The following is a 23,146-nucleotide window of genomic DNA, read 5'->3' as shown; positions in this document are numbered from 1 at the left end:
CTAAGTGGAAATTTAGAATGCAGAAAGCCAGCTGTGCATCCTGAGCACTGCAGGAAGGGCTGGAACACTGCACATGCACTTTGGCAATGCATGAGCTTCCTTAACCTCACTTGGTCAAACCTGCACCAGCCCTAGGCCACACAATCTGCACACAAGATCTGCAGGTGTTATCCCAGATTTCATGTTACAGCCCCCTGAGCCCCCAGGGACTGGAATGATTTAACCTGCTCAGCCTCTGCACCAAACTGGAATAATCCCAGAGGGCTGACAGATCACTCACAACACTGATGCCCAACTTGGCCTTGTCTTTGTGTTCAAACATTTGTGCAATTTCATCCCAACAAATCTGGAGGATTATAATACCATGCCATTGCAAAATGTAATTTATTCACAAAACTAGGTTCAGGAACTAAAGGTTCAGGTTCAATCAAAGCTTATCAACAAAGCAAGCTGCTCTCAGAGGGCTAGGTATGAGCAGCACTTGCAGTTTGTCATGTCACACTGTTTAAATAATACAAGTTCATTTTTCATTTTATTTTCCCTTTACTAGTTCATACAGGCAGACACTTGTTTATTTCTCTCTGAAAGTCTTTTCTTAGTGAGAGATAAGTTACTTGGGCAGAGGAAAGGTTATATATTCAAACATGGTGTCAAGGTTGTTGCTAAACTGATGAGTCTCAGCTGTGGATCCTCCCAAAAAAGAAATGGCCAGACCTGTATTTCTCTTTAAAATTGGATTTACCAAGAAGTTGCAATAAGGAGTCATTAACTTCATTAGTAGCTGGTAACTGCTGCAGAACTTTTTCTTATACTACAAAGCAGCACCAGAAATATTAATCTCTTACAAATGTTGTTAAGTACAAATTTGAAGGAGGAGATTTGCCACAGAATAAAGGGAATTATGATCAGCCTGTTTAGTTTTTACATGGGTGAATAAATTATTATCACACAGTATTCCGACTGCTGTGCATTAACAATCTGGTCCACCTGGGCTCATAATATAAAATAAATCAGGTTTTTGCCATCAATGTGCACATTTTTTGCACCACACATTACATTAAGCTTTGCTCCAGACTGCCTTTATTATGTAACAAGACTGGCTGTTAGAAAACACCTGTCTCATTGATGGACTTGTAAATACATGTTCCTGTCTATCAGGGCTCCAACACAGGGTATTTTAAATACTTGCAGTCACCTGCAGGTCACATCACAGAGCCACAGCAAGAGAAAAGCCCTGAAAGTGCTTAACCAAACAGGGATAATCAAAACCCACAGAGGCCATGCATTTCTGCAAATTTCTCGCTCTTAATTAAAAGCCAGCAGATGTTGTAAAGCTCTTCACAGCCAGAAGAGCTATGAACCACATGATTTGCATCACAAGCTTGAGGCTTTTATTCCACCCAAGCTGCTGCCTCTCTGCTCAAAAGGAGCTGTAAAAAGTGCCCCAGTACCCCCCCACTGCTACTCCATCAGCTCCCAGGGCACAGAAATGGCACTGGCCAACACTCACCTCTCCGGCAGCCCAGGGCACCCCTCCCCGCAGATTCCGCTCCAGGCAGGACAGTGGATTCAGGGCTTCTGGTCCTTTGTTTTTTCAACAAACACAAAAAACCTGCTTCTTCAAAGGCATCCAGGCAGGCTTCAGCTCCAAGAAGGGGCTCTCCCAAGGAGCTGTCAGAGAAGCACGTGGATGTCACTTTTTGTATAATAACCTGAGCGTCAGCCATAGCCTTGGTGGCATCCCCAGTCTCAAGCCCCCTTCTTCCAGCTTATCTTTACACCTCCCTCTCCTCCCAGGACTCCAGACTCCCCCAGCCACTAACACTACAAATGATTGACCACAAGTTTCCTACCAGTCTTCTGAGGAAGAAAAACCAGGCCAGAACCCAAACCCTTATACATGCACACCACTCTCTCCCTCTCCACATCACCCTCCAGAGTGGCTTCTGCCCAAAATTATTTGTTTTGGTACTCGAGTTTTATTCCCTGCCAGTGCACCTCCAGAAAAAAGCTGTCCCTCCCAAGTCCCTGCTCATTTTTAAATGTGTGAAGTTCTTTTGGCAAGACAACCACCTCAGTTTTTCACCTCCAGCTTCTTATCTGCTGGCAGCTCCCTATCCATTCTTTACAAATACAAGAAGTATTCAGATTGATCATATTTTGATATGAAATTCTCTTTGTTCAGTAACATGCCCAAACGTGAATAAATGTCAAGGAAAAGAACTGTTTCATGTAATAATTATAGAAAATTCTCTTCCCTTAAAATCCTGTTATTTTCACAAAGACAGAGATTGTTTGGATCAAGGAAGGGAGGTCAGGTTCAGATCCTGGGGAGAGTGGTGTGTAGTGATAATAACACTTAGGATTTTTGCAGCATTCCTTATCCAGAGATCTGAGCCTTGTCTCCAGTACATTACAACAGCAGGATATGTTATCTTATGCAAACTCCTTCCTAAATTTCACAATAGCTGTAACAAGCAGGAATCATTAAATTAGTGTGCCTGAAAAACAGCCACAGAGCTCCTTCTTTACTTTGCTTTTATCTAAATAAAGTGAAATATGGTCAGAGCTGAGGCATTTGTCCTCTTCATTGTTTACCAAGTATCTACATTACTCTTAGTGGTATATAAATACTAAAAGTAATTTTAAAAATGGGAAAACAGAAACAAGTATCCAAACTCTCCTCCTTTAAGCAAGTTACCCAATTGCAACCCCTACAAATGCTCAGTTGCCCTTTTACTACATCTGGTTCAAAGGCCACTAAAAATGGGATTCTTTGCACTGACATCAAAGGGCTCTGAATGGGGCTGTCTGAAACACGAGGGGAGACAAGATTAACTTCAGCTTTTTGCCTATAGAACTCTAGCAAAAAGTAACAAATAATAATCAGAAGATAAGGTTTTCTTGAGAACCTACTGATTTCAGCATGTTTTTCCAATGTCAACTACACTACAAAGTTGCTTGCTTTGTGACAGTGATGCAGAGTGTGCTACTAAACAAAGGGCTTGCAGCTTAATATGACCTTTTCTTTCAGTAATACCAAAGAACACGGTGACTAAGAAGGAAGCAAGAGGGTGGGAAAAGAGATATGAATGGTTTATAAAGCACTAGATTGGTTGTCTTTATTTAGTACCATATCTGTATTGATCAGGCTTTCCTCCTGGCTGCTGTGAATCTGTAAGAACAGGCATCAGTGCCAAAAAATCCTGCACTGCTGCTGAAATCTTACCCTACCTTTTAACTACAGGCTTTATTATTCCTGTAAATACATCCTAGAACTAGGCTTTTAAAGTGGTTTCTCTCAGTAACCAACTTTACTTAAACACATCTGGAACTTCTTTGTAACTCAAACTGCTTTGTGTAGTCACCTGTATGATGAAGGCTGAATGCCGTGGAATTACTGCTGGGGGCTCTGATTGCCCCATAATCACAGGAGAGGATGTATAAAGCAGGGACACAAGGGGCAGAGGACTACTAAACAAACCCAAGATTATGTTCCTAATTGAAATGGCAGCCCAGGGTCTTCGCATATAAAATCTGGAATCTGAGCTTACTTTCCTTAACATCATGTGTTTCAGCTGCTCCACATTCCAGGACTCCTTCAGCCTTGACCTCATCCCTGAGATTATTCTCCCTTCAGTCAATTAGAAGTTCTCAAATATACAATATTTACACCCAGCAACGAGGCAGATCTGCTGATTGTCTTTCTTCAGCTGCCTGGGTGGCCCTAAGAATGAGGAAGTGTCCCAGGACTGGGGAATTCGACTGTCTGTGGAGAGAGCTGTCGCTCACAGCACTGCCAGGCTGGGCTGAACACGGGCAGGAAAGGATATGTTGGAATTGGGAAGACTGAAGATATGAAGAGAAGGATTAACTCCACACATTTTGTCCACGGCTCTCAAGATTTATGCAAAGTACCCATCCACCCTAAAGATCTTGAAACTGGAAAAGCAAAAGGAATCTATGAAATTAAAACAATTTTAAAGGAAAAGCTGAAAATTACTAAGAATTGGGTATGTTGGCTTCCAATCTCTGCCTGCTACCTCCAAGGCTACTACTCCTTTTTGTTTTTACTAAATGAGAACATAATCATTAAATAGATTTACAAAACTATTTTGCATCATATGTGAGTATCACTGACAATGGTATCCAGATATCTTTTATTTCTTATCCCAAATCAAAACAGACCCTGGATTTAAAAAACTTATTTGTTGCTATTTCGTTAACCAGCTTTCTTGTTTTGAGACTGCTGTATTTATGAAACAAAAAGTTTCCAAGTCATTAGGTAATATATGGCCCAAACAACTTGATAATCCATGTAAATGAGAATCAGGCCCACAATATCCAGGAGTATTAATTCCTTTGATGAGAGTATCTTTCTTCCTGTAGAGTCTATGTCTTATCTTCTAAAGCTTACATTAAGTCATTTGGCCAAACCCTTGTCCTTAATTTCTGCACCCTAGTAGCTGATTTAAGAATATATTTTATTACTCCTTTTGTTTGCACAGCAGTTGGTGCTGATATGGTCTCCCCTGGCTCTTCAGAGATTAAACAGCACATGGAAGAAAAAGTAGAGCAATGTAGAAGATGCCTTCAAAATTTCGTTTAGAAAAGAAAACAATATTTTTTAGGAAAACGTTGTTAAATCAGTTCACAACACAACCTCTTTTTGTTATGACATATCTATATGTATGATACAATTATATATTTCTCAATTCTATGATAAATTTGCATCATTATTATAAAAATGAATAACAGTTGCAATAAGGAAAATGAAATCAATGAATCAGAATTTAGACTCACATCATTGTTACTTATAATACCTGCAACACATAACCAGTACTTCCTAATCACTGCAGTGTTCTGTTAAACAGTAACTGCACAATAAATCTTTTTTTCTTTTCCAGATAAGCTAAAACGCAATCATTAGCATTTGTCAAAATAAATCCTGTATCCAACACCACAAGAGTACAACATCTAGAACTTCCTGATCTGAAGCAATTAATTTTTTCTAGATCTATAAGAAATAGAAATAACTTCAAACCAATTCCTTTTTTCAGAGATGTTTTGTCATAATATTTTTCAAAACAGAGGTCGCATAGAACTATGAGGCTGCACTGTAACTCTGCCGATGCTTCGGGAGCATGATGGAACACACACAAACCCCTAATCCAATAAAACAAAGGGTACAAACATTCAGGTCACTGCAGTTCCTCATCCCTAAAGGTAAGCAAGCACTTCCTTCCCAGCTCAAGCATGAACTTCAATACACTGCTGAATTCAGTACATTACAGGGGTTCTGTTGCCCCCTGTATTAGTTACGAGAACATCATGTCATTTGCACAAATTGTGTGAAACAAAAGCAATTTAAATTTCCACAGAGAGCTGTGGGCTCAACAAAACCTGAGAAATTGAACTTTCTGGCTATTGCCCTGCCTGATGGCGATCGTGCTCTTGTGACCAGCTGGGAATATGGTCAACTATAAAACTCTCAATCTTCAGGCACTGACAAAAGGCAAGGCTTGACAAGCTGACAAAACATGACATCTTAATGAGTTTTTTTTGCAATTGTTACTGGATAGTCCACACCAGAAGCTGGAGTTGAGGGCAGGGCTGGAGAAGAATGCAAGGCAGTAGAGAACAGTGTTCCTCACTTGGATAACTCATGGGTGATCCTCCAACCAGTTTTCTACTCACAAACCAGATTTTAGTGAGTATGTTAAATTGGTATGATACATAAAAGAAATTTTGGCTGCAGCTCTTTCTGTTAGTACTGAAACATTCTTTAGGGAAACATTACATTTTTATTTAAAATATCCACAATTAAGTGTGTGACCTTTCTCCATGTGCTCTCTATAGCATGTGTTTCCTACAAGAGGATATACTACACATACTACTGTAGGAAAAGATATAGCCAATTGCCTGAAACCCTTAGCTATTATCACTTAATAGCTGATACTATGATAAAGAATGGGGCCACAGGCAGGAGAGTTCTCCTATGCTCAGCTATCAGGTATTTCACACAATATGAAATTTGTCTTAAGTGTTGCACTCTAGGTGGGTTTGCCTGCAAAGAGGTGCTCATGAGTAAATGGGGAAAAGAAAGTATTAATAAATTAGTGACAATTTCACCCAGGGAAATCAGTGGCAGAGTCTTGGGGGGCAGGGGGGGTGGGGCGGAAAGCCCGAACGACTCTCAAATCTGTAGCCCAGCTTTGAATCAAAAAGCTGCATTTTTACCACACAAGCGATTCCTCCTGGAATCAGACACGGAGCAACAAGACCACAAGACCAGGTCATTTAAAAGCGATTAAGTAAGAGCAGCATGAGCAGCTCACCAGACTGTGCCTCCCCTGGCGTTCCCGGGAGGATGTGCTGCCCTATCCCTGCTTCTACCTGCCGGGGGGAAGCGGGGGCGGTGCGGGGCCGTGCCCGCCCCCGGCCCGCGCCCCGGGGGAGGCCGGCAGCTGTCGGCGGGTGGGAGGTGTCTGCAGCTGGAAAACAGCAGCTCCGGTTGCTGATCAGATTTGGGGGTGGGGTGGGAGGTGTGTGTGGGAAAAGCCAAGCGATGGATCTTCCTTTCTTTTGACAATACTCTCCTCTTCAGGACTAAGTCTGCACTGGAGGAAAATAACTGCGAGGGAGAAGTGCTAATCACACCTCGGTGTGGGAACTAACTCCCGGGAGCAGCGAGTGCCGCCAGCCCCAGGATATTCCCTGCCTCCAGCCTGAAGTCATTCCTCCTGGAACAGTTCAGTCGCGCCTGCAGTTCACCTCTGCCTGCAGTTAACCAGCGTGCAATTTGGGTTTAATGGAGCTGGGTTTATTGTTCCTCTTTGGACTTACGATTACGTCAACTGCAGGTAACGTGAATTTCTTTCTTTGCCTACTTCCACGCATGCACACAAAGAAAGGCTGGGTAGTTTTTTTTTAATGCCTTTTTTTTTTTTTTTCTCCCCTCTCCTTCCAAAAGGCTGTAAGCAACAGCCCACTCCGGTGCGCGGTAAAGAACCAGACGCCAAAGACATCCTTTGGCCGTCCGTAGGTTTAACCCAAACACACGGGGCTGGCGCTGCAGCCGGACACAAACATAACGGTGCTCCCGGCGCCCCGGCACTCCGCAGGGAGCGGGGATGGGTCGGGCCCGGCCCGGGGGGGGGGCTGCGGGCGGGGGGTGTGCGGGGCTGGGGCGCTGGGAGCCGCTGGGAGCCGCTGGGAGCTGAGCGCGGCTGTTGCAGGGTCCGCGCTGCCCCGGCCCCGCTCCGCGCTGCCGGCGGCCGGCCCGGGACACCGCGAGCGCGACGAGGCCAGGGGGGACGGCGGAGCGCTGCGGCACCGGGCCCGGCGCTGCACTTGCTACACCTACAAGGACAAGGAGTGCGTGTACTACTGCCACCTGGACATCATCTGGATCAACACCCCCGAGTGAGTGCGGGAAATGGCGGGCGGGCAGCGGGCGGGGGAGCCCCGGGACCCCGCGGGGACAGCGCGGGCGGGGGGAGCCGGAGGCGGGGCCGCCCCCGCCGGGTCGGGGCGGGACGGGGGGAGCCCAGCGCAGCCCCTCCAGCCCCCGGAGCGCCGCTGTCCCGGCACCTGCCCGGCCCGGGGACCGCCGACACCGGGACAGGGACCGCGGTGTGCCGGGCAGGGGTGACAGGAGGGAAAAGCGGCGATTCCCCAGGAGAAATCTGTTTCTAACAACTCACCCGCTGGGAAAGCAAGAACAGTGTGTGTGCGTGCAACTGTACTAGTTTTGGTACAAATTAATATGGAAAAATACCGTCACGTTAAGATAGTGTTTGAAGAATTCAATATGCCAGATTTTAAGTTGTTACAAAAGAAAGTCTTTTTCAATTGTGCTCTACAGAAACACAAGCTTTTGTTTCAACTCGTAATAAAAACAAATTTTGAAGCCATTTCCCCTGGATTGGAAGTTCTGAGCTCCACACAGGGCGGTGGGGGTGGAGCACACGTGCAGAAAAGCTGCTCTGCTGTCTGTACTGACAGTGCTTAGTGGGAAGAAAGCATCCAGGAAAGGTGACACTTTGCCTACATCCTAGAGGCCTCCTTTTCCTACAGTACTGTATATATCCTGTCCTGCTGACTAACCAAAACAGACTTCAGATTTGTAAGGATTCTCACAGGCTAATAGGTTCCTGTAGCAACCACAGATATCAGTTCAGTAAAAAAATAATCAGGAGATCAGATGGACCTGAAAACAAATGACTTCAAGAATTAAAGTTCTTCAGACTCTGTGATGTGAACTTCTACACATACCACCAAATACTCCAGTGACTACAGTTTGGGAGCAGTTGTAACGAATCAGGCCTGCGTTTGAATTGATTACAAAGCTTTTAATGAGATTAAAATAACAAAAGGAGTAGAAAAATAGAAAGTAGCAGTAAAATAGGTTAAGTCAAATGGGGGTTAGGGCACTTAATTTGTAAACTCACGTGTGTGTCCTGGCTAGAGGCCATGTCTGATGACGTCTTTTGAACTTCTATCAACCTGTGTCATGTATTCACACAAGTCATTCAATTCTTCGAGTTCCATACCTGCACTAATCCACCCCAGGATTACTTAGGGTTATTATAGCCAAATATTTATGACTCAGTAAATTTAAGTCAGGGCTCACCAGTGAAAATGGGGGAATGACATTCCTTTTCCCCTACGCACTGAATAAATAGACTTCTGCTAATTTTAAAAACACACTCCTCTTTTGTTTTTTTTTTTTTTTTTTTTTTTTTTTTTAGGATATCCTGTTTTAAGTCTACAGGACTTAGAATTTTCATTCCAATGACAAAATTATTTAGTGTGCATTAATTCAGTGATGTGGAGAATTTTCCTACATGAAAGCTTTGTGCCAATATTATTAAAAAAAGAAAAATAAATAAAATAGAGGTAGAGGTATATAACATTTTCATGATACCTGTAGAATTAGCAACGAAGTCTGTATAATAATCCAAATATTAAACAGTTGGGGTTCTAAGTCTTTGCTTTCTTAACTGAAGTCAGTTGTACATAAAATATAACCCCCGCTGGTTATAGGTTAACCTGAAATTATTTAATGTGAGAACTAGGAAATTCCCTTTTTATAATTTTTATGCCATGTGATGGGACATTTCTATGCAAACTATGGAATGCATACATTCAATTTCAATATTAAATATTCACAAAGAATGATACATTTTAGCTACTGCTCTCCAAAGACATGAACTTGTATAATGTAACAATGCTGTTGGAACTGGGAGAATCGGGATGCTGGCAGCCCTCTGGGTTGACAAAGAGTGGGTGGATGATGGTGAAATTAGTCTGGAATTAGTCCAGTAGGGACTGAATTTCCTGGACTCTGTCTGAACTGGGCAGCTTTGCTGTCCTGCTCCATGGACAGGTGGCAGAGGTACAAATCTCTTGCTGAAACAGCACAGTTGTGATTTTCAAAAATCCCAGGATTCTTCCTAGGAACGCTCCCAGGGCAGAGGTAAACATTAAATTAAGCGTATTTGGACCATTTCAGTGCAAGAGAAGCAGGATTTAAGATTCCATGTGCCATGAACAGGCACTAATCCTGCTCTCATGATTGACTTGGAATAATGTCTCAGGAAGTCAAAAGGTTCTTCTGGACGTGAATGGGGGGAACCAGGCTTGCTTGGGCAATTTAATATCCCGAGCAAGTTACAGTACTTCTTTGAAATGGAAGTAACCATTAGATGTGTACAGGCTGGCTGTTTGTAAATGGGGCTTTTACATTGCTCTTGTACACATGTTGTGGAAAGTTTTTATATTTACTAAAAATTTGGATCCAACACAACTTGGAGATTCATACACACAGCGAGAGGCCAAAAAGTTGGTGTTAAAGTTTGGAGAAGTTTTCCTGACATCTGTTGATTCTGGTATTTTTCTTGCTTATTTACTTTTTTTCCCCCTTACATCAAATGCTACAATTGTCCGTCCTTCCTTCCTTCCTTCCTTCCTTCCTTCCTTCCTTCCTTCCTTCCTTCCTTCCTTCCTTCCTTCCTTCCTTCCTTCCTTCCTTCCTTCCTTCCTTCCTTCCTTCCTTCCATCTCCCCCTAAGTTATTTATTTCACTTTATCATTTCTTGTTCCCCACAAAAATTCCTCAGTACTTTCTGTTTTCAGGCTACTCATACCTCTACACTTTAAAGACAAACTTTAATTCCTCCTCTGGTTTCTTCTGCTTTTCCCAACAGGAGCTGTTAAGCATTGTTGTAATATATTCAAAACAAATCTCGGTCATGGCCTCTCCTCCTTTTCTGGAAAAGCAGTTAAAGTTTTTATTGAAGCTGTTGGAGGCAGAGTGACAATAGAAGGTCTATTTCTATCCCTGCTGAGAAACCACTTAGATCAGCAGGGTGACAGTTGTAGAAAAGCACAAAATTGCAGAATGTGGAGCCTCTGACTCCCTGCAGCTTTTGCCAATTAGATGAGAAATTATCTCTGCACACATGTTTCGAGTATTGCTTTATACTTGACTATGAACCACTGCTCTTAGTCCAGACCACGAAGAGCATCAGTGTTGTTTTGATATAGTGAGTCTTTCATTCTGGGAACAGTGGGAAAGTGGAAAAGAAGATGACCTAAAGAAAGGCAGGTAAGTCAGAACAGAGTAATGCAATTATGTGGTGTAGACAAACATTGTGTAACAAAGGTAATTAAAAGCTGGTAGACTCTTCTCACTGATAAGATTGATTAGCCAGGAATTAATTTACAATGTATTTTTTTTTGTCAAGTGATTAATTATGCTTATCTTGATCTATAGCTACAGACACATTTTAAAGAATGAACTGTCTTTTAAACAGTACCCACTGATGTAATACAGACCCAGCTCGGTGCTTAATTTTTTAAGTTAAAGAAGAAAATATAGGCAAGCAAAAAAATATGAGCAAGACTACTTTTAGATCTGCACTTCTTCAGAGGGGCCCTATATTTCAACATGAACTGAGGTTGTGCATCCAACAGCAATAATAACAGTTAATTAATAGCAGTTCAATGGATTACGCTAATGTTGCGGTGAGAAGCTTTATCAATGCTCAGAATGATGAGTGATAGATTAAAAGGTGACAACTCCTAAGAAAGTGTTACTATCATGAGGGCAAAATATCAGATACTCAAGTGGTCTTCAATTCTAAAATAAAAGTGTAATGAGAATTTATGCCAATAATCCAGGTGTTTCCAAAGGACAATTCATCACTCAAGCTAAGCACTAAAAATAAGAACATTTGTTTTGAAGGGTCTAAATCAAACCAAAAGTGGTGGTTTTTTTTTCCTATATGACATGTCCTTTTGGTATTTGTTATTATGTTCAAAAGAGGAGTAACTGAATGAAATTCTGTGACCACACTGTAAAGACCCACTTACATGATGATTTTAGAGTTCTGTCTCCCAATTACATGAATTTCTGAATCAGGAAAATTGGATGGACAAAGTGAAAGGCAGATTTTGATCTAACACTTCGTTGCTGCTCTGGTCCTCTGTACTTAACAGAGGACTCAGGGCCGGAGGACTGGTGAGTGCTCCATGGTGAGCACATGGGAACATTGGAAGGATCTGATGTTTTGTCACTTAATAAAGAAATTTGTTTCTGTGGCTCATGCAAGTCATATAATCCTTAGCAACAAGTTAGCTCCAGATAGTTCCCAATAGAAATGTGTTTTCCTGACCTCAGATGACCACTGGCTGGAGTGGGAAAGCCTTTTCAAACACTTAAATTCTTGTGGTCATTGCTGTAAGTGATGACAAATGGGTTTGTCAGGAGCTAAACAGACTGAGCAGATCCCACCTGCACCCAGCTCTCCAACAGTTACAAGTTAATGATCTTTTCTCATTACTGACTTAGGTTACCATCAGAAAGTCATCTTAGAATGGAAACAATTTGTACCCTATCATCACTTCAGTCACAGTTTTACTTACACACACAGATGATGTCTTGGGATGGTGTTACAAAATATAAGACTTAATACAACCCAGCAGTTATTCTGCTCTAACTGCATGTTCTGCTGGCCAACTTTTCCTTTGTAACATCTTTTTGTTACCTGCATCTCTTTGGTGATTGAGTTTTGTTGAACAGAAGCCCACATAACAAAATTTAAGATGCTTTTAATCCTTATGGACATTAAGTGATGTTCTAAATTATTATAATTACCCCAATTCTGGATGATTATATTCATCAATAAATAAATGTAGATGGTGTCCTGTATTCAACTGGAAATAAAAGTACACAGCTACAGGTCTCTTGTTCAGCAAAACAATTAAGCAGGTGGTTATAAACTCTAGATCAGATTGAAAATCCCTGCTAGCCAAAGGCTTGATGATAAAACAGTGGTTGCCAGCCAGAAAGCTCAAGTAAGGAAGCTGATCTGTCAGCTGAACAGTGCAAATGGTTAACCATCAGAACCAAGTGCCAAAACTGAAGTGATGAATCTTTGTTGAATTATTTTTCTGAATGAAGCTTGCCCTGATTTTGCAGTCTTTACTATCCACATGTTCACATGGAATCTGTTTGTCTTGCGAAATCTTCATTTCAAATGAAGAATATTTCAAACCGATTTACTGAACATAGTAACAGGCTCCTGCTGTAATTGTTATGTTTTATTGTGGACAAACTGATTTGACTTTAGGCTTCTCTATTCAAAGAGGTATTCTTGCATGTTTAAATTGTGTTCTGACTTCAAACTTTAAGTCTCTTACTGTCTGAAATGTGCACAGCTTGCATGCCCTCCTCAGTCTAGAAGTAGAATATCTCCTCTGAGCTTACTGACAGTACTCCCAGGATCGATGTTTTACAGCAGTCTCTCGGAAAGACTGGAAATGATTTGGCTCTGCAGTTACAATCCCACATCCCTGCAGGAGCTGGCCCTGAGAAGAGGAGGTCAGGGATGAGACACGCTGATAGCCAGGGCTTTGAAATTTCACTACTGCTGCTCCTGCTGGTCTAACTCTAAGAGTAAACACTCTTGAAGGCTGTCAAACCACAGTCACTTTCACCAGTCTTGCATTTTAACACCATGCATTTATTTTCCCCCAGGTTTTTGTTTTATTTGTTTTAAAACCAGTGGTGGATTTTGAGCTATACAGGCTCTGTAGAGAGAGGTAGGAACATGCATTAGTGTGTGTTCCTTGTGTGCACTGCTGTACTCTGAATTTTAGCTTGAAAAAATCTTAATTTGATTCCTTTCATCCGTATTTCCCAGCTACTCTCCCTTTTGGGATTTACCTCAGTGGTTTAGCACCACTGGTAAGTGGTAAGAACCACTAACTAATAATATTGACTGCCAGTCAGGGGGAGAAAAAGAATAATGGGAGTTTGGGCCTGGCAGACAGAAGATGCTGCTCCAAAGCTTACTTATTTCTTTAAACTAATGATCATATATCTTGCCACAGGACTGGGAGCAGATTGGGATTGATACGAGGCACTAAAGGAGATGCTGAGAGTTGTTTTGAGAGAGGTATTTCTGTGAAACACTGGCTCAGTTTATTAAGTCAGGTGAGCTCTACCCAGCCTCTCTGGGGATTTGGGGTGTTAATGGACACCCCCCACCAGGCTTGCTTCATATTGTTTACCTCAAGAAATATACCCCAGCTTTTCACTCAACAACTCAGGTATTGTTCTGATCATATTTGAGAAACAAAACCTGTAACATCCCTTAGACAGCTACAGGAGGAGGATGGAGATAAAAAGCCCCCAGATTCTCACAGTGCCTGACTTGGGACCAAGAAGCCCCAGGGGGAGGAAAATCAAAGAACTCACGTGGTCAGTGAACCTGGATGATGAAGCAGATGTGTGCAATCCTTGGCTTATTACCTAAGTTAGCTGTAACTAATGGACTAAAACTAATTGGCATCCTCATGAATTAGTAAGTATTAATTAAAGGATAAGATAGCAAGGTCATGGAGGTGTGTCTTTTTGTATAATAGGAGCTGGGCAGGTATCTAGGAGCACTGACTACTACTAAATTGAGGATGTGGAAAAAAAAGGTGTGGCTATAATAAAAGTTGTTTCATCTGAAAATAACTTTAACTGCAAAATGTTACTCAGAAAAAAGTGCAGCTTCTGAGAATGTGGTCAGGATGACCAAACCATCCAGTCAGGCATTTACTCCTTAAATAATGATAAGGATGGGTTAATATGGGAGGTACCTCTATTGTGAACTCTTTAAAAACCACACCTGTTACAGGAAGAGCTGTAACCAACTTCCAGAGCAGCCAATAATCTCTTCATCTGTAAAGCTGCACAGTGCTACTGCAGTGCCTTTATATGAAAATATACACAGAAATATCTGTTATTTCCCCCAGGCATCATCCTTCGTTCTGGAGACATTTTGTCTCATTTGGAGGATGGTAAATTTTGCTTCCTTTCTGTGTTCTTTGCTCTCAGTGGTCCTTACAGGGATCTCACATATTTTTGGGATTGTCTGAAAACACTGGAGACTGTTGGGAGCCTTGCTGGCCTGGGTATGTGCCAGAAAATATATTGCTGAATACTGAAATCACAGCATCTAAGACGATTGCTGCAACCCCCTCATCCCTTTGTTTTGGCTGAAACTCTCCAGTGCCCTGGAGGTATCTACTGTGTTTAAGTGGTTGGGAAAGTAGAAAATAATAGTGGCTCATAGGTCCATTATAACATAGCATGAGAAACTCAGCCACATGTTATAAAAATTAAAATAAACCAATTGGATTTGTCTGCCTAAATGCTGAGCATTAACTGTGAGTGGGGGACAGCAGGACTCAGGCAAATAATCCTTTCCAATTCAACCTGAAGGCATTGAGCCTTCAATAGGCAGTTTTCTTCTGTGAAAAATTTTCACTGGTTCAAAATGGCTGTTCAGTGGAACAATCACTTGGTACCAATTACTTGGTACTTCTTGTCTTTTTTTCAACAAACAAATGCTTATTTATTTATTTTAATGGCAAAACCTTGCTCCAAGAGCTAGCTGGCTTTTAGGGGGAGAGCTTTTATGCTTGTAGTTTGTGGACACAAAGTACAGAAATAATCTAGGTTATTTCAGCATCTCATGTACAATCTGACAAGAACACACTGTGCTCTGATTAGTTTTGTGCTGCTCTGTGACACATAGGATTATCTTTGGTTAATTATCTGTTGCACTGACTAAGCATAATTACAACACATGGAATAATTGCAAGTACTGGAGAGTTGTGCTAGTTTGGCTTTTTTTTGTTTTTCTGTTTTTATTTTTTTTTTGTTTGTTTGTTTTTTCATACAGAATAAAGAACACATAGCTTATACTGAAGAATAAACGATTTCCTTGAACTCAGACCTTGCCTCTGTTAGAAAATGCTTAAAAACTGAGTATGCAGACTTTTATGCAACCACTGGCTGGCTGGAGTAATCATAGTGAACCCCCCAAAAGAAAGTAATTCCTGAGAAATAACAGATTTGGATGTTGCCAATCAGATACCAGTTCAAAGTAGTACCTTGAAAGGCCTGATTCAGGAATGTCTAGGTTTGCTTATTCTCTACTTTTTAGAGAAGAAAGGCATTAAGGACTCACAGCACACCTTAGCTTTAAATATACTGAAACCCATATTAGTTTACTGCAGGAGAATTTTATTCTCCTAGAGGAAGAAATGCTGCATACTGGGTTAAAGGTCAGGAATTCAAATTTTCTTGTGAAATGTAAACCTTAAATTAATTAAAAACCTGTGGATGGTGCAGAGAAATTTCCAAAAGATTAGTAAATGGCTCCTAGCCAGTACTTTGGCCAGGGACTGGGTCATAACCACAAGGAACACAGTGAAAGGAACTGGTAATTCAGGATCCCCACAATTCTGTCTCTGCTCTACTCCAGCTGATTGTTATCTTCACTGAAGGGACATAGAGTGCCCTGTATATATTCAAATAATCAAGCTCTTCGTGATTTTTGTCAGAAAGACTTTGGATTGCTATTGAAGTATATCTGCTTTGGGTTTGATTTTTTGGATTAGAAACCAAAACCAGGGAAATTTGGAGTATTTTTGTATTTCTATCTGATTGGAAAATCTGCACATTATCTTAGACAAAACTTCACTTGAACATTCTGGTTAAAATTCTTTGAAACTTGAAACACTTGAAAATGTAGTTGCATTGGCACATATTTCTGGTGCACTGACAATGAGGTAGCCTTGAATACTTTTCTAAGCTATGAAGCATAAAGTACTTCATTAGAAAGATCAGAAGGAGTATCTAAAATACCAATTTCCTCCTTTGCTTAAGGCTGTGATTCATGGCTCTTATCACTCATAATTGTAATTATGTTCTCCACTCCTCCCTGTTTGCTGGAATTTACTGTCTCAGGAAAGGCAGCAGATTGATAATGGGCCCCTTCCTCAATCACTGTAGTTCACATCGTGCTGGATTAAGGTAAAATTGAAAGTTGATGACAATTCTGTTGGTCCATTAATTTGCAAATTGCAGCAATTAAGAATAAAACTCATGCCCTTCTTCCTCTCTGGTTGTTCAGGCAGAGCCTCTGACACAGGGCAAACTGCAACTCAGTCCCACAGAGCTTTTGGTTTAGAGAATTAGAGTAAAAAAGCCCAGTATCATATTCTGAAAGAGTGCACTTTTGAACAAGAAATCACTTTAAATAATGAGAATAACATGTGACAGTATTTTATGTCTCATTAGCATAATGTAGGATGACGTCTGCAAAAGCTGCAAGATGCTTCTTTATGCCCTGACAAACTATCTGTCATTAAACAGGGCTCTCACATCTGTCTAAAACATACAAAATTCATCTTTCCATTTCAGTCTCAGTTTGAGCAGGAAGTTGAATAACAGAATTTTACCAGACAGTTTTCATAGAGGGTTTGCCACTGTTAAAAATAAAGGAACTTTCCCTTGCTCCTGCCTCTAAATACCAGTTCTTACTTCATAAAGAACATGAATGTGTAAAATATATGACTACGGAGGAATTATTTATGTCAGAAGTTCCCTACATTAGCCATTTCATATTATTCTAAAGCAGATGTCAGTATAGAATTATTAATACTCTTAAATTATAAAATGAGACTTGTTCCTAATCCTAAAGACAACAAAAAGCTTTTTAAATGATGGTTTGAGAACGAAGGCCAAAATCAAATCCCAAAGTCCTTTATGACAAATATGGGTATTCTTGGTCTCTCCCAGTGTCCCAGCATAGGAGTAAAGTGGTGGAAATAAGGAACAATTTCTGCATGGAGACAGACCAGGATCTGCTGGAGAAAAACCATCTCCTGGGCTCTGAACACAGAAATACTGCTTGTGACTTTATTTCAGGATGATATTATGATCAATTTAACTTTGATAGGTTCAGGCTGTGAAAGACAAGGTGCACTGTTACAAATGTACTGTGAGTGCAGAGGCTTTGAATAAATGATTTGCATCAACTGTACTGATGCTGCATCAAAAATACTGCAGAGATTAGGAAAATAATGTTTCTGAACCTTTCAGCCCACCATGTGTGTGGGAAAATGGAAAATTTGCAGCTTTCCCATTAGCAGCCTAATGATGTTTTTATGAAAGCAAATGAAAGAAGCAGAACTATGTGAAGGTAGTGGTTCCAGACTCATTATTCAGGCTTTGTTCTGTAACCTTTCTGTAACCTTTCTAGATTGACTCTTATTTCCTCTTCCCTGCCTTTTTTTTTTTTTTTTTTTGGTTTCACTCCTCCCCTCCTCATTCTCATTTTTGAATGTGAGATTCTCTTCAGATTTTTAGTTTTTGTGGATTTGTGGCTTGCTTAGCCCATCCCTCAAGTCCTCAGGAACTTTTATGAGACTCCAGAAGTTTCATGGGGCGTACAGCTGCTGTTGATTGAGATTCTTTAACAACTTGGAGGAGAGCAATTTATGATATCAATCCAAACTATCCAACTCTTTTTGGGGATGTTAGCAGGCAGTGATGAACCATGTCCTTTTCTGATAATAATATTGACTATAACCCATTAAAGAGCAAATCATACAGGGAAATAAAGAGAGGTACCTCCTACTATTTCTTGGTGTCCTGCAGTACAGAATAGGATCTTTCACAGAAAGGTAGAGCCATACAGGGAGGAATATCTAGCAGTTTCTCACATGGTGTTCCAAGACAGTTTTCTCCATTTCTCGATGATAAAAGTAATGGCAAATCAGGCTCAGAACCATGAACTACATGACAACTACACAATGTTATTGATCTGGTGAAATCAGCACAGCTCCTGTCACTTTAGACCAGCCATAGCACTGACTGTTATAAATTTTGTGCATTGAGTGGGGAAACCAACACAAACCAGGAATAAGGAGTAAAATAAACAATAACCTGGGGATGTATTTGCATCACCTCTTAGGTATTCCAAATTTTTTTTGACAGTGTAGTTGCCAATTAATCCTGCCAGTAGAGCTGACTGTCTGCTAATTTGTAACTTGGTGAAAGCCTGAGTTGATAGAGCAGAAGTTACATGAGCATAGGGTTTGATTTTTCTGCAACTATTTATTGCTTTCCATCAACAGATCTCTTCACTAAAATAGAAAAGACATAGAACATAATTTTAATTGTTTCCTAAAATACACAATACTCGTGATTCTCACAACAGGAGGACTGTGCCATATGGACTGTCTAACTACAGAGGCAGCTTTAGAGGCAAAAGGTCTACAGGCCAGACTCAAAGTACTTCCCAGTCCTCATTCCGATGTTCCTGTTCAGATGCTCATGACAAGCAGTGTTTGCAGTTTTGCAGAAGAATGCAGGATAGAAGAAGGTGAGTGTCTTTCCCTAACACTGCAACCTGGCCACATGATTAGTTCATTCATGGAGATAAATTAATCAAGTTGCATTTATCAAGTGGAACTGATTAAAAGGTACTGATTTTAAATAAAATTCCCCTCTGCAGTTGTGGTGGGTTAACCCTGGCCAGCAGCCAAACACTTACACTGATGCTTGTTCACTTCCCCTTCAGTGGGATGGGGGAGTGAACAGGAAGAAAAAAGCAAGAGAACTCCTGTGTCACATCAGAGTTTAATAAGTGAAGGAAAGAGGCCAGACCCAGCCAGTACTGTTTGGAATTTTCTTTTTGCTGTTTCTTTTTATGATGTGGTGCTTTTGAAATGAATGCCTTATGTAGTCTAACAAAGAGCATGAAATGATCATTTCATGAATGGGGACATTGATGAGAACACAGTGACAAGCTTAGGCAATCTCTATTCTACAGAAATCATGAATCAATGAAAAAGACAGAGGAGAAAGACCAATGCAGGGAAGAGGAACACAATTTCATTCAGTAGCACAGAGTCTGGAGGATTCTGAACAATCAGGTATGTTACAGATGCTTAATGTTGACAAGAAATAATAACTTTCCATAAATGTCCTTTGTACTTGCAGAACCCTTAATTCTTTCAACTGAATATTATCACTCCTTCCTAAATAAGTACAGAATTTGGCCCATGAGTTGTTTGGGGTTTTTTTCCTAATTTAATTCTTAAAATAAACTTTACACAGAACTGCTACAACCTTCCTTGTGTTGGTGTAACTCTTTCAAAAGTTGGATTACTTGGCTATAAGCCAATACATATTTTGGCTGCTTTTTTTTAGGGCAAGGGCTGTTCCTGTCTATCATGTTTTTGCTCATTTAGTACTGCGACAAATTAAGCTACACATCCCAGTGCAGTGCTCCAGTAAAAGTTGAAGTGTTAAGGTAAAGAAACAGGAAAACCTTTGTGGAAGAAGCATCTAGAGGGAAAAGTAAATGTGCTTTTGATGTTGGGTATAAAGAGGTTACTGTAACCTAATAGCCAGTTTCAATTATTGCCACTTCTAAAAGAGTCACACCATTACCCCATTTTTTTTGCTATGAAGGGAGGCACTTGGATTAGAAGTCCCCAAGCTGAATTTATTGCTGTGATTATTTGAGCAGAGCTAATTGGACAACTGTGTAGAGTTCACTCTGTGTACATAGACATAAACACGGAGGGGAGCCACAGTTCCATCAGGTAACAGGGACTTAGTGCTGAATATTCAACAGTTTGGCTGTACTTGTTTGTTTGTTTTCTTTAAAGCTTTAACATTTATTTGCTGGAGCTCAGAAACAAGAACTTAAACTACAACTCTCCCCTGAGATGGACAAACTTGATGCTTCAGTGTGATGCCAGTGGAGAATTCAGCAGTAGGCAACACTTCATTTCAGCAGTGCCACTCTGACGGCATGGGAACCTGTATGAAGAAGCTTTTCTTCCCTCGAGAGAGCCTCAGAAAAGGATAATCTTTATCATGTAACCTGGCAGGGAATGTATCACTGTTGAGGAAAACTTCAAAGGCAGACCCAAACTTCAGCAATGCAAAGCTTCAGGAAACGTTTCTCTCTGTGATTTAAACAAGTACAGTAGAAACTGTTCCACTTACTGCTTGCTCTGTGCCTGAAGAATCCATCCACAGCTCTGTGCAGGCAGCTGCAAGTGGAGAATGTGGAGAGTTAGAGGGAGATTGCCTCTACATGAGTTCTCATTAAGAATAAACAGATACAAATTATTTCTCTTGTTAATGTATGCAAGCCTGAATCATCATATTGTAACTTTGTGGCAGATGTTTAAATGACAGTATCTATGCAGAATAAATAACAATGGCTAATATAAATATTATTATAAACTATATCAAGTTAAGAGTATACGTTGAGTGTTCAATAAATTACCTAATTTAGGCACAAATTATTCCTGCACTTGGAAGTTCCATTCAAAAACACTTACAGTGATTATTTGGGGATGCACTGTAGTTGGTGAACAGAACTTCAGTGATTCATCCCAAAGAATTTTCCTACAGATGCAAGGGTAGGAAAGTGGAACTTCATGCCATCAGAGTAATTTCTGTGCTGGCCATTTGCTGTCCCAGGCCCCTACACCCATAGCACATCCCCTGGGCTTTGCCAGTGCTGCAAATCCCACCTTTATCTCTCCATTGAAGCACCATCACCAAATAACCTAGAAACTTGGCAATAAGGATTAAGTCCAACCCTGGACATTTTTCAGAGTAAACAATTTCTTCAGAAATTATGGATTTTTTTTTTTTTTGCTACAAGGATGCAAGAGTAAGCAAGGGAAAAAGAGTAACTTTTGCAAATCCTTTTCTATATTATTTAAAAAGAGAGGAAATCCCTTACTTGTGATGTTAAAAATTTTTGGGGGGGGTTGACTGACCTTCATGCAGACTTTCCCCAAGGCACATAGGTTAAACTCTAACCCCATGTTGTTAAATTATATTTTATAAGAAGAAAGATGGAGACCAAAATAAAAGTGAAAAGAAATCAACAGTAAAAATGTTTATTTAGGGCTTAAACCAGTGGTAATAGTTTTTTTTTAAAACAAGAAAGGGAGGTCTTTGCCAAAACATATGATATATTTTATATATATGTGGATATATTTCATAAATAAATTATTACAGTTATAAAATTAAATATATCTTTCAGTTATTGCATTTGTATCTGTTTCTTACTTGCTGTATAACTGATTTTGTACATTTATAGAAAGCAGATTATTTATTGTATAAAACCACTTTACATACTATATTCCCATATTCTTTCTTAAAAGACATTGTATAGTTTTGGGGTTTTAAAAAGGAATCAAGCTTTGTTATGAGGAATGCTTAATGTTCCTAATGTTCCTTTATGACCAAAACCTGGACATTTTCCCCCCTGAATGCCTACACCCAGGTCGCACAACTCGCTGCCTTCAAGAGCTTAATAATTCTCCTGACAGTCTGGGAATTAGGTAGGAAAACAGGATAACAAATTCAGTGATAATAATTATGCCTAAAAAGTGACATTACAGTTTTGTGTCTCTTTTGCTATAAATGTAACCCTCATCTGTCCCCTAATCCTGGGACAAGCAAGGCAATAGTTATTTGTCCTGAGAGTTGCTTTTGTGGACAATGTCCACTGATTTCAGCTCCAATCCCAAACACATCCCAGTGCTGACCAAGCTTCCAGAGCCTCCTGAATGGGTACAACCCGGCTTTTACATGAACTACTCAGTCTGTGTTTGGAATTCCACTGTGTTCCCCCATGTGAATTTGATTTAAAGGTTGCATTTGAAGATGGATTCACACCTTCCCCAGTCCCACACGCTTTCATTTTATTTTAAACATTCACCAAAAAAAAAAAAAAAAATTCAGACTGGGTTCTTTCTTTGACGTGGAGGCAGATTTACCTCTTGAGTGGTGGGCTACAGGTGTTACTGCTGTATTTTCTCCTTAGGAAAGAAAAATCCCAATTTTTTCTACATGAATTCCACTTTCAAGTGGTTTGCTTTTGGGACTCTGGTGCCAATATACCAGTTAATGTAAAAATCAGTCCATTGTGAATACAGCAAAAGAAGGAAAATGAGAAATAATGTTGTATCAAGCTCAGAAGAAAGAAAAGTTAACTGTAGATATTTCCAAATAAAATTATAAACCACAGCATTTCCCTGAAATGTGCTGGATTCTGGCTTTGAACTATCATTATTCCATCTGGGAACAGTTAACAACCATGAGACAGTTTTTACCTAATTTCATGTTTATATAAAATGTCAGCAGTAATATTCCTCAGTGACTCTGCTTATCTAATTTTTAATTTGTACTAAAAGGTGTTGAGCTAATTTGAAGTACAACTCCTTAAAAATGATACAGAGAATTAACTTCATATACAACTAATATATGTTTTTAATTAAGAAACAACACTTAAAATCTGATAAATCATAAAAGGATTATTTGCAAAAGTTAGAATTAAATGCTCTTTTACCTTTCAACATGTAATATTACGTAGTTAGGTGTTCTCAGAATCACTCTTGTTCTGGGATGTTATTTTGAGGACATTTGTACTTTTACTTTTGTAACAACAAATTAGTTCCAGTTCTTACTCTATTCAATGTAAAACCATATATGTACAAGTCTGCTCTAATTCTGTCAGATTTCCATAGCACTCATTCTAATTCCCAGTACTGAAAGTTCAGTTTTGTGTTGTTAATAGCAATAAAACAATAAATGATCAAAAGCAAAGAAAACAATGTAGAAAGGAGCCTTGGAAGAATTTATGGTTTCAGCCTCAACAGAGAGGGAAGAGATATGAGTGCAGTTGTCACATGTAAAGGGCTGTGAGAGAGAGGAGAGTCCAGTTTTGTTCCCTGTGTTCCCAGAAGGGATTACA

The 23,146-nt window shown here is 40.2% G+C and overlaps 1 protein-coding gene across 1 annotated transcript; it reads left to right on the top strand.

The window, feature by feature from the left end:
* The first annotated feature begins 6,544 nt into the window (after positions 1–6,544).
* EDN3 (endothelin 3) lies at positions 6,545–21,418 on the top strand. The gene is given in 5 exon segments (XM_069033973.1): positions 6,545–6,863; positions 7,239–7,425; positions 18,572–18,736; positions 20,031–20,146; positions 20,149–21,418. Coding segments are annotated over 5 exon segments (564 nt in total). The 5' UTR covers positions 6,545–6,811; the 3' UTR covers positions 20,193–21,418.
* Positions 21,419–23,146: the final 1,728 nt, after the last annotated feature.

This window comes from Aphelocoma coerulescens, chromosome 20 (assembly GCF_041296385.1).
Source record: "Aphelocoma coerulescens isolate FSJ_1873_10779 chromosome 20, UR_Acoe_1.0, whole genome shotgun sequence".
Taxonomy (NCBI): Eukaryota; Metazoa; Chordata; class Aves; order Passeriformes; family Corvidae; genus Aphelocoma; species Aphelocoma coerulescens.
This window is presented reverse-complemented; position numbering and strand designations above follow the sequence as displayed.